General features: G+C 41.5%; 1 protein-coding gene across 1 annotated transcript; it reads left to right on the forward strand.

Moving 5' to 3' along the window:
* The first annotated feature begins 2,156 nt into the window (after window positions 1-2,156).
* LOC311120604 (uncharacterized protein) lies at window positions 2,157-12,300 on the forward strand. Its single transcript, XM_084195190.1, has 2 exons — window positions 2,157-2,627; window positions 11,237-12,300. Exons 1-2 carry the CDS (start codon window positions 2,402-2,404, stop codon window positions 12,118-12,120), a joined length of 1,110 nt encoding a protein of 369 aa, XP_084051316.1. The 5' UTR covers window positions 2,157-2,401; the 3' UTR covers window positions 12,121-12,300.

The raw sequence follows: 12,300 nt of genomic DNA on the forward strand, positions 1-12,300 counted from the left end.
GTGGCAGCATCATGCTGTGGGGGTGCTTTTCTGCACGAGGGACTGGTGCACTTCACAAAATAGATAGGAAGGAAAATTATGTGGATATATTGAAGCAACATCTCAAAACATCAGTCAGCAAGTTAAAGCTTGGTCGCAAATGGGTCTTCCAAATGGACAATGACCTCAAGCATACTTCCAAAGTTGTGGCAAAATGACTTAAGGACAACAAAGTCAAGGTATTGGAGTGGCCATCACAAAGCCCTGACCTCAATCCTATTGAAAATGTGTGGCCTGAACTGAAAAAGCGTGTGTGAGCAAGGAGGCCTACAAACCTGACTCAGTTACACCAGCTCTGTCAGGAGGAATGGGCCAAAATTCACCCAACTTATTGTGGGAAGCTTGTGGAAGGCTACCCGAAACGTTTGACCCAAGTTAAACAATTTAAAGGCAATGCTACCAAATACTAATTGAGTGTATGTAAACTTCTGACCCACTGGGAATGTGATGAAAGAAATAAAAGCTGAAAAATAATCATTCTCTCTGCTATTATTCTGACATTTCACATTCTTAAAATAAAGTGTTGATCCTAACTGACCTAAGAAACGGGATTTTTACTAGGATTAAATGTCAGGAATTGTGAAAAACAGAGTTTAAATGTATTTGGCTAATGTGTAGGTAAACTTCTGACTTGAACTGTACCACAGCACCTCGTGCCTTATTGCTTAAATATACCACATTACTTCTTACTAGTAATCCGTTTATTGTTTTAGAAACATGACATGCTCATCTGTTTTTTGTGTTATGTTGGTGTAATTTTAGCTAATTTGGTGTAATTTTAGGCTGGTAAAAAAATCTGAGTGGCTGGTAGATGTTTTAATCTATCTGCCACAGTGGCTGGTGGACCAAAAAAGTTAGGCCCTGTTGGCAAGGGTCTTTACTTCAACATTATTGTATTTTGATGTATTTCTAATACCCTTTGACTTTATCAGGTAGATGGTTTCTTCAACCCATTTTCCATCTGGTTGACCAGAAATCAAAGCCATTACTTTTTAAGATGAAAAATGGTTGACAAATGTATCTATGCCTTCATTTCCCAAATATATAGACTCTTAGCTTTCATTTGACACCCAATTTGACATGCTCCTAAGAACTTCACATGTTGGTGCTCATGGGTCCTTTCACATGGAAATGACCTGGGACACATGGTAAGCTTTAACTTTATGCTACACACGCATGGATAAGTTTTAAGGCATCATGCTGTGAAATAAAGTAAAGAAAGTGTTTGATCCTATTAGGAATGTTTCTGAGGTGTAGGAATGCTTTTGACAGATTTGTTTCGTGTGGACAAACAAAAAAACTCAAAACCTCTAACTATAAATTGTAGAAATTAATGTACAAATATTGAAAGCATTTAATTAGAAAAAATTGGCAAACACACGAGACCAACTCAAGTTTGAATTCAGTCATGGCCGCTGCATTTCTTAATGAGCAAGATTGAAAACAAGGCCAAATCACTAAGTTCAGCCCTCTTCAAACTGTGTATTTTATTTTGATTATGGATTTTTATTGATTGAATACAAGATATTTCCAAATGTAAATTATTAAAAGGATGAATAGAATGTGCATTTCTAAATTCTAACCTTGAAAACCTCTTGAATGTAGTTGTATTCTTTAATTGAGTTAATTTGTGTACTAGTCATCAAGCTAGAGGTGAAATGTGATGAAGTTGTTCTGAAAACATCATTGATAAGTTGTTGACATTAAAAACATTCACTACCTCATGAATGTTTCCATCAGTATCATTTCACCATGTCAACAACAACGTGTGCTGATTTGTAAAAAAAAATATTTGATTAATGGAATACATTTTTATCTGAATAGAATGTGGAACGCGGTTAGTGGAAGTTCATTATATACGTCTATATTATGTATTGTTACACCATGTAGGAGCAGTATAGACCTAGTCTGTTCATTATATACATCTACACTATTTGCAGAATTGGGCTGCCTGTGTAAACGAAAATGAAATAAATGACAAACATTTTCCTGAAAAGAAAATACATATTTCCTTAAACTGCATTACCCACTCCAGTCAGCAGATGGCGATATGATTTTTACAGGCGATACTGCCAGAGTGTGACGTGACGTGTAAGCTAGTGGACGGGACACTTATTCAACAACAACAGTTAATCAGCCACCTAGGTAGCTTGCTAGCCAACATAGCCGAAACATTTGAGCTTTTTATACGTTTTCGGTGTATATTAATGACTGTGTTTTAAACACACGTCTGTCGTATCTACTAGTTACCCATTTCCCCCTCCCTTCATATTTACGTTGTCAGTCAGCTGACTGGTTAAATTAGCACTAGGCTAGTCGCTTATGCTAACTATCTAGCTAGCTTAACATAACATCCAGGACCATGAGCTCACTAAACTACTCCCCCCCTGCTAAAAAAGAAGAGGTCTGCTGGACTGAGAAACAGGGTCTGTGGCTTAATGTTGTCGTGAAAGAAGAGGAGGAAGAGGAAGATGTCACAGTGAAAGGCGATGAAGAAGCTTTCAGAGTGAAAGCGGAGGATGAGGAAGAGATTACTGTCACATTGAACGAGGAAGAAGAGGATGAGACTGGAGAGCTGATTAACACCAGTGAGTACTATCTTAAAAACAGGAGCACAAACTGCCAGTTGTTGAACTGATGTGTGGCAATGCGGAATTCGAACAACAACAAAATGGCCGCCATGACACTCGTTTTGATAAACCACTAAAGGTTGTGTGCTGGAGACACCGGTATGTAAACACTGTCAAATTCCATAAAAAAAGCCATGAATACAAGGACCCGTAAGATGAAAATAATAGTTTTAAGCAGGTTTTCAAACTACAGTGTTTGTTTACAAAAAATCATTAAACAAGATATCAGCCAAAAACGACGTGTAAATTAAAACACACATTTCAGTTTTCAATAACATGGCTGAATGGAATTTCTACTAATGAGACTCAGTGCATCCAATGGCAATGTCCACAATAGGTATAGAGTCCCACAGTGGCGGTGTCATAATACCCATAAAACCTAGCGTCAAACACGGAAATTGTTCCAATCGTTTTTCCACCATACATTTTTCCCATGGGGAATTTTAGAAACACTTAAAATAAGGGCTGTGTGTTGTGTAGGCTTACCCTGGCGGGACGTTTTGATAACAGTGTAAATGTATCTTGGACAAGGTGACTTTTATCAATATATTCAGCTCTATTTACTCTCAGATTCGAAAATACTAATTAACATCATGCAAGACTACAAATCCCTGCAAGCTTCTGCACGTCCACTTGAAGAAAGTTTGCAGTATAACTGCAGTATGCTGCAAATACTGCGTCCAAATACGTTTTTTTTATGCAGTAATTTTTGCAGTGTAACTGCAGGTACAGTACAGAATAACTGCACTTTTAATGCAGTTTCAAAATTATAATATTTTTTTGTGAGGGTCGTCTCTTGCTGGCACCTTTGCTAACAGGTATTGTGTCAATTTAAAACTTGGACGTGACAGTTCACAGAATTGTCAATTTAAAGACATTTAGGCAGTTTATTCGTTACTAAATCTAGCTAACATTACATTTACACGTGGTCCTCTGTAGCTCAGCTGGTAGAGCACGGCGCTTGTAACGCCAAGGTAGTGGGTTCGATCCCCGGGACCACCCATACACACAAAAAATGTATGCACGCATGACTGTAAGTCGCTTTGGATAAAAGCGTCTGCTAAATGGCATATTATTATTATTATTATTATTATTACATGTTACATTTTAGTCATTTAGCAGACACTTATCCAGAGCGACTTACAGTTAGTGACTGCATACATGTTTTTTTGTTTTGAATCGAACCCGCAACCCTGGCGTTGCAAGCGCCATGCTCTACCAACTGAGCTACACGGGGCCCCGTGATTACCTAGTTAATCCAGAGATTCTTACTTTTGCCTCGATTCGGCAGTCTCCTCCAGATCAGATCATCATGACATTTGTAGTTCTTTATGATAGCCACATTAGCAGCTAATTAGCGTTTCATTTTTTTTGGGGGGGGTAAATACTGGCGAATATATTGATAAAAGCCACCTTGTCCTAGAGAGATTTACACGGTTATCAAAACATCACGCCAGGGAAGCCTTAGTGTTTCTAAAATCCTCTATTGGAAAAATGAATGGTGGAACCATTTCCTTGTTTGACCGCTAGGATTAATGGGTATTATGACTCATACTGTACTACTCTATAACACTCGGAGCTGCTTTTGGATTTGTCAGCTCCAAAGCAGTTACACCTCCCACATCGACTAGACTAGGGGTGCGTTTAGTTCGCTTTAACGTTTGTTACGTTGGGGAACGGTTTGTACTGAACGACACATTTCCCCAAAAACGTTATTGTATGTTCTTGAACAGGCTTTGATGTATGTTTGGTGGGTGTGCCGGGGTGTGGCTTGAAGCAATGAGCGGATTTGATTATTCTGATCCATGGGGGACCGGACAAAGGCCAGTCATGTCATCGGGCGAAAGCGGGGAGGGAAGAGTGCCCTTCTCAAATCGAACAGTAATCTGTGCCGCTCGGTCATTTTGTCAGCAAGGCATCGTGGTACATCATCCAAAAACATACAACATATTTTCTAACTAGTTTTAATTGGGAAGGCAGAACAATCTCAAAAGCAATAGTGAGTGACGTATTTCAAGGGCAGCGGTGCATTTTGATCCCACAACCCAATGAAAACCTGCAGACAATCGGATCTCCAAGGAATGAGTTTGTGTGAACTAGAAAAAAAAGAATGATCTGCTGTGCAGTTTGTGGTTATCATGGGTTAAGGCTAATCTGATCGAATCTAGGCCCTTGAGTTTGAAAAAAGTATATTTTTGTTATCAACGCAACAACCAATGGACGGCCAGTGGCGGCTCCTGAAAAAATTCTCAGGGGGGGCAATTTTTCTGATGATTTAGGTGACCTACACACATTTTAAAAAAGATATGTCCAGCAACAACATGAAGACAGGGGCAGCATATAAGTCAATACCAGAAGCATTTATTGACTGATCTCAAAAGTGTTGGCTTACCAGGGTTGGTGGAGCCCTCAGTTTCATCTTTGCCTCGCAAAGCTAACTCAAACTGGTGGTGGCAGAGAACGCCTTTGGTATTGTCCCATAGCACAAATCAAGAGTCCTATTTTTCCTAGTGTGACATTTCACATACTGATGGTATGTGCGCAAGACTTTGTGCAAGGTACAGTTGTTAAAATCCCCTAAAATAAATTTGGGTGCGTCGGGGGAGATGGATTCCAGTTTCTGTGACAGATTATAAATAATCTCTGATGCCTTTGTTATATTAGCTTTTGGTTGAATGTACACAACGGTAACAAACAATTGGGGGAACTCACGGGGCAGATAGTAAGGTCGCAGTGACACAGAAAGCAGTTCAATGTCGGGGGTACAGAGTCGCTCTCTTACCAGGATCGATTTACACCACTGGTCCCTGACAGACGCCCCCGCCGTGAAGTTTCCCTGTGACTGTCAGATCGCGGTCCGCTCTGACCAGGGTGAAGCCGGCCGGCTCCACTTCTCTGTCCGGGACTCTGTCATCCAGCCAAGTCTCAGTAAATGCCAGCAAACAGGCCTCCCGATATTCGTGTTGGAAGCGCAGATTCGCTGACAACTCATCCGCTTTCCCCCTCAGTGACTGGGCATTAATCAGCAAGGTGGTGGGTAAGGGAAGTTTGTTCTTAATTTTTTTTAAGTCGTTGTCTGATTCCCCCGCGTTTTCCACGTTTGCATTTGGGTTTGTAATCCACTCGCAGACAATCAGGTATTAGATGGGCCATTGGGATATCCATCGCGTTGGTATTTGAGTTGCATTGTAGTAAAAACTCCCTGCTGTATTGGATTCCGCTGCCAGCAGCGTTTTCATTATTTAGTCCGTTCGTAGCGGGTATGTACACGATCAACAAGATCAGTCCAACACCCCACCACTGGAAATCCATGGTTGGCAGAATGTTTGTAAACTAAGTGTACAAATTAAAAACATAAAATAACGCCACTAAGTGTACAAATTAAAAACATAAGATAACGCCACACCAAACGTCATACACACTGCAGGTCGCAACAGAGACGCTGCTACCCGCTCTTTTCTTAGTTACGTTCATGGTTATGTTACGTATGACGAAAGCGCGTAAGTGCAAGCCCTCAGAAACCCATAGAGATTGTATTGAAAGCTCTGATATTTGAAAAAAATAGATTTTACATGGGAGTCTATGACAGACTTCTGGGCGATTTTCAACCTGACTGAAATCGCCCCAAAAGGGGGGGGGGCCATTTGAAGCACGACTTTAGCCTGATTGGACATTTAGTGGCACTGTGGCAGATCAGACGTCTAGATTACAACACTGATAACTACTGTTGCCGTGATATAATTGATTAGAAAAAAAATCCCTTCCTTTTCCCGTTTGGCAGTGCGTCGCCCATATCGCCCTAATGAACACACCGCCCCTGTGGACGGCCTCTGACGGCGACGCCACAACCACTGGAGGTCCTCTGACGGTGACGCAACAACCAATGGGCGAACTCTGACGGTTCACGCTGGGTTCATCGCCCCAAAAAAGTGTCCCAGCGGTCAAGAAAAATGAAGATGCTGACTGCAGTAGAGTTACCGCCTGAGTCTGGCAAAATGGAATTGCGCGGTGCTGTAGTTGGTCTCCACCGTCTAGCTCATGCAGCAACACTGCCCAATGAACGAGGAAAGAGTGGCCGAGCACTGATAGTTATGCTAATTATTTCCATCTACATGGGAGGTGTGAATTGCAGGCTATTACCAAGTGCCATGTGCTCAGGTGCTAGAACCCACATGAGCCTAGCCATTAGCCTAGCCGTTAGCCTAGCCATTAGCCTAGCCGTTAGCCCAAACGTCCAGGTATTCTTATGTGGGTGAGTCAACTTATTTTAATGACATTATGTTGTTAACAAAGTGTGTTCAATTTGAAGTATAAATAAAAAATAAACTTTATTACATGAAACAAAATGTTTAATCATTTTGGGACTGCAGGAAATAGGTTGACTGCTATGTTAAAAAACTACATTAATGGTTGCTTCGGTTGTCAACAGCCTTTTGTCTATTGTAGTGTTTTGACTGTAGAAAAACAGATCTCTAAAGTTGTCCCAGGCGAGGCAGGCAGCGTGTGAGGGAGGGTTAACTGGGCAGGCGCCTTACCTAGTCAGTCTGGAACACGACCAAGATCTGATGTGAAGTGGACAAAAGATGTGATTGGTCAAAAGGCCAATTAGTGGGAAAAACATCAGAATTGGACTGCCAGTGTAAACGCAGCCATAATGACATCGTGGGACCCTGATCTGTACCACACAGAAATGCATAATGATGGAAATGAATGTCATTGTCTTCATGGGGATGTACCCTGAATAGGTACACAAAGGTAGAAATATGTAATATATCCTCTCATCAAGGTAATAATGTATTTTTAGTTACTTATATGGAAATAAACATGAGTTGTGTTTAGTTTATTCCTGTATGTAACCCGTGCTGAAGGGGTGTATGTTAACCGGAGACAGCGGCTTAGACCGCTATCCCACACTATGCCACGGCTGGTTGGCATTGGAGTCACCTGGAAGCAGCAGCCAGACCAGGGTTGTTTAAACCACCTCTCAAATACAATCAGATACAGCCTGCACAGATTTAAAAAAAAAATGCTGATTTTATATCATTACTTCAGTGAATCAATGGTTTTCCCAAAAATTTTAAGAATCATATACAGTGAGGGGAAAAAAGTATTTGTTCCCTTGCTGATTTTGTACGTTTGCCCACTGACAAAGACATGATCAGTCTATAATTTTAATGGTAGGTTTATTTGAACAGTGAGAGACAGAATAACAACAAGAAAATCCAGAAAAATGCATGTCAAAAATGTTATAAATTGATTTGCATTTTAATGAGGGAAATAAGTATTTGACCCCTCTGCAAAACATGATTTAGTACTTGGTGGCAAAACCCTTGTTGGCAATCACAGAGGTCAGACGTTTCTTGTAGTTGGCCACCAGGTTTGCACACATCTCAGGAGGGATTTTGTTCCACTCCTCTTTGCAGATTTTCTCCAAGTCATTAAGGTTTCGAGGCTGACGTTTGGCCACTCGAACCTTCAGCTCCCTCCACAGATTTTCTATGGGATTAAGGTCTGGAGACTGGCTAGGCCACTCCAGGACCTTAATGTGCTTCTTCTTGAGCCACTCCTTTGTTTCCTTGTCCGTGTGTTTTGGGTCATTGTCATGCTGGAATACCCATCCACGACCCATTTTCAATGCCCTGGCTGAGGGAAGGAGGTTCTCACCCAAGATTTGACGGTACATGGCCAGTCCATCGTCCTTTTGATGCGGTGAAGTTGTCCAGTCCCCTTAGCAGAAAAACACCCCCAAAGCATAATGTTTCCACCTCCATGTTTGACGGTGGGGATGGTGTTCTTGGGGTCATAGGCAGCATTCCTCCTCCTCCAAACACGGCGAGTTGAGTTGAAGCCAAAGAGCTCTATTTTGGTCTCATCTGACCACAACACTTTCACCCAGTTCTCCTTTTAATCATTCAGATGTTCATTGGCAAACTTCAGACGGCCCTGTATATGTGCTTTCTTGAGCAGGGGGACCTTGCGGGCGCTGCAGGATTTCAGACCTTCACGGCGTAGTGTGTTACCAATTATTTTCTTGGTGACTATGGTCCCAGCTGCCTTGAGATCATTGACAAGATCCTCCGTGTAGTTCTGGGCTGATTCCTCACTGTTCTCATGATCATTGCAACTCCACAAGGTGAGATCTTGCATGGAGCCCCAGGCCGAGGGAGATTGACAGTTATTTTGTGTTTCTTCCATTTGCGAATAATCGCACCAACTGTTGTCACCTTCTCACCAAGCTGCTTGGCAATGGTCTTGTAGCCCATTCCAGCCTTGTGTAGGTCTACAATCTTGTCCCTGACATCCTTGGAGAGCTCTTTGGTCGATCACCTGGGAGCCAGAAATCTTTCTGATTGAGAGGGGGTCAAATACTTATTTCCCTCAATTAAAATGCAAATCAATTTATAACATTTTTGACATGCGTTTTTCTGGATTTTTTTGTTGTTATTCTGTCTCTCACTGTTCAAATAAACCTACCATTAAAATAATAGACTGATATTTTATTTTATTTTTTCCCCCCACCTTTATTTAACCAGGTAAGCCAGTTGAGAACAAGTTCTCATTTACAACTGCGACCTGGCCAAGATAAAGCAAAGCAGTGCGATAAAAACAACAACACAGAGGTACATATGGGGTAAAAAAACATAAAGTGAAAATATACAACAGAAAATATATATACAGTGTGTGCAAATGTAGCAAGTTATGGAGGTAAGGCAATAAATAGGCTATAGTGCAAAATAATTACAATTAGTATTAACACTGGAATGCTAGATGTGCAAGAGATTATGTGCAAATAGAAATACTGGGGTGCAAAAGAGCAAAATAAATAACAATATAGAAATGAGGTAGTTGGGTGGGCTAATTTCAGATGGGCTGTGTACAGGTGCAGTGATTGGTAAGGTGCTCTGACAACTGATGCTTAAAGTTAGTGAGGGAGATAAGAGTCTCCAGCTTCAGAGATTTTTGCAATTCGTTCCAGTCATTGGCAGCAGAGAACTGGAAGGAATGGCGGCCAAAGGATGTGTTGGCTTTGGGGATGACCAGTGAGATATACCTGCTGGAGCGCAGACTACGGGTGGGTGCTGCTATGGTGACCAATGAGCTAAGATAAGGCGGGGATTTGCCTAGCAGTGATTTATAGATGGCCTGGAGCCAGTGGGTTTGACGACGAACATGTAGTGAGGACCAGCCAACAAGAGCGTACAGGTCACTGTGGTGGGTAGTGTATGGGGCTTTGGAGACAAAACGGATGGCACTGTGATAGACTACATCCAATTTGCTGAGTAGAGTGTTGGAGGCTATTTTGTAAATGACATCGCCGAAGTCAAGGATCGGTAGGATAGTCAGTTTTACAAGGGCATGTTTGGCAGCATGAGTGAAGGAGGCTTTGTTGCGAAATAGGAAGCCGATTCTAGATTTAACTTTGGATTGGAGATTCTTAATGTGAGTCTGGAAGGAGAGTTTAAAGTCTAACCAGACACCTAGGTATTTGTAGTTGTCCACATACTCTAGGTCAGACCCGTCGAGAGTAGTGATTCTAGTCGGGTGGGCGGGTGCCAGCAGCGTTTGATTGAAGAGCATGCATTTAGTTTTACTAGTGTTTAAGAGCAGTTGGAGGCTACTGAAGGAGTGTTGTATGGCATTTAAGCTCGTTTGGAGGTTTGTTAACACAGTGTCCAATGAAGGGCCAGATGTATACAAAATGGTGTCGTCTGCGTAGAGGTGGATCTGAGAGTCACCAGCAGCAAGAGCGACATCATTGATATACACGGAGAAAAGAGTCGGCCCAAGAAGTTGGCTGGCTTGCTAGCTAGCTACTTCCAGACACAAACGAGAGAACACCTCACTCTGACCCTTTTACTTGCCCTAGCAGAGCTGGTTAGTTTGGCTGTTTACATGTTATCTAGAGCGTTCGTGACTAACTATTACTTTTTTGGCCAACGTTTACTGACACTGGTCATATTCAACGGGTGTTTCGCGTTCGTAAGTTCATCAGTTATTCTATGCTCTGGCACACTCCGACGAGAGTGCTCTGAAATCGGAGTGTATATAGCCAGAGTGAATTTGCGAATGCAAGAGATATGCTAACTGGATAACAGTCGTTCTTGCTAGCCACGTTATGACTGACTTGTGATCATTGCCCTTGCTAGTCTGATTGTATTGACATTCCCAGCCTTAGTTACATTCGTCTGTTTTTGTCCAAAATATTGAGTCATTGAAACTGAAACAGTGCATCCTGAATGGAGGCAGCGAACAACGTACCAGGCCAGCTGTAATTTACAACCTGAGAGCAATATGTTTTTTGGACTACCAAAAAAATGTATTGGTGAATTATATTAATCATCCATTGAACTGCATCCATCTATTCTGCCAACAATGTCTTAATGTACGTCATGAAATATTGTTGAGTCAAATATAACCTATTTTTTGTATAACCTTGGTTGGTTTTGTAGCATTAACTGGGAATTTGATCATTTTTACTGATATTATGATTGTCTGTTTGTTTCATATCTGCAAAGTAGTTTAAACACTGTCAGTTCAACTTTAAATAAACACTCTGTCTTTGGCAGGAGAGAGACCAGACTCAGAGGAACCAGAGCCAGAGATGTCCGAACCAACGAGACGACACCACTGTTCCCACTGTGGAAAGAGCTTTAACCAGTTAGGGGACCTAAAAAAACATGAGAGAATACATACAGGAGAGAAGCCTCACCAATGCTCCCAGTGTGGACAGTGTTTTACCTGGTTACAGAATCTAAAACAACATCAAATAATACACACAGGCGAGAAACCTTACCAATGCTCTCAGTGTGAAAAGGCTTTTACCCGGTTAGCACACCTGAAAGAACATAAAATAGTACACACGGGAGAAAAACCTTTCCACTGCTCTCAGTGTGAAAAGAGTTTTACCAAGAAAGGGATCCTAAAACAGCATGAGAGGACGCACACAGAAGAAAAGCCCTACCACTGCTCCCAGTGTGGAAAGACATTTTCCTTAACAAAGTACCTGAAAGAGCATGAAAAAACACATACAGGAGAAAAGCCTGGAAAGAAGCTTTTTCTTTGCTCCCTGTGCGGAAAGAGTTTTACCCAGTCAACCCACCTGAAATCACACAAAAGAACGCACACAGGAGAGAAGCCTTATCAATGCTCCTTTTGTGGAAAGAGTTTTTCTCAATCAAGTTGTCTGAAAAAACATAAGAGAATACACACTGGAGAGAAGCCTTACCACTGCTCCCTGTGCGGAAAGAATTTTAACCGGTTAGATTACCTGAAATCACATAACAGAATACACACAGGAGAGAAGCCTTTACACACAGGAGAGAAGCCTTTACACACAGGAGAGAAGCCTTTACACACAGGAGAGAAGCCTTTACACACAGGAGAGAAGCCTTTACACACAGGAGAGAAGCCTTTACACATAGGAGAGAAGCCTTTACACACAGGAGAGTAGCCTTTACACACAGGAGAGAAGACCTCATTGTAAATACGATTTTTTTCTTAATTAACTTTTTTTTTATATATTAATAAAGAAGAAACCTGTGTCTTATGATGTAGTTCAGTGGTGTTCCGAATGAACTGTTTTATGCTGTTTTCCCATTTGATTAAAGTGTACTCAAAAATACAATCTCAA

The sequence above is a fragment of the Coregonus lavaretus genome, assembly GCF_964263955.1.
Source record: "Coregonus lavaretus genome assembly, contig: HAP1_SCAFFOLD_47, whole genome shotgun sequence".
NCBI classification, from domain to species: domain Eukaryota; kingdom Metazoa; phylum Chordata; class Actinopteri; order Salmoniformes; family Salmonidae; genus Coregonus; species Coregonus lavaretus.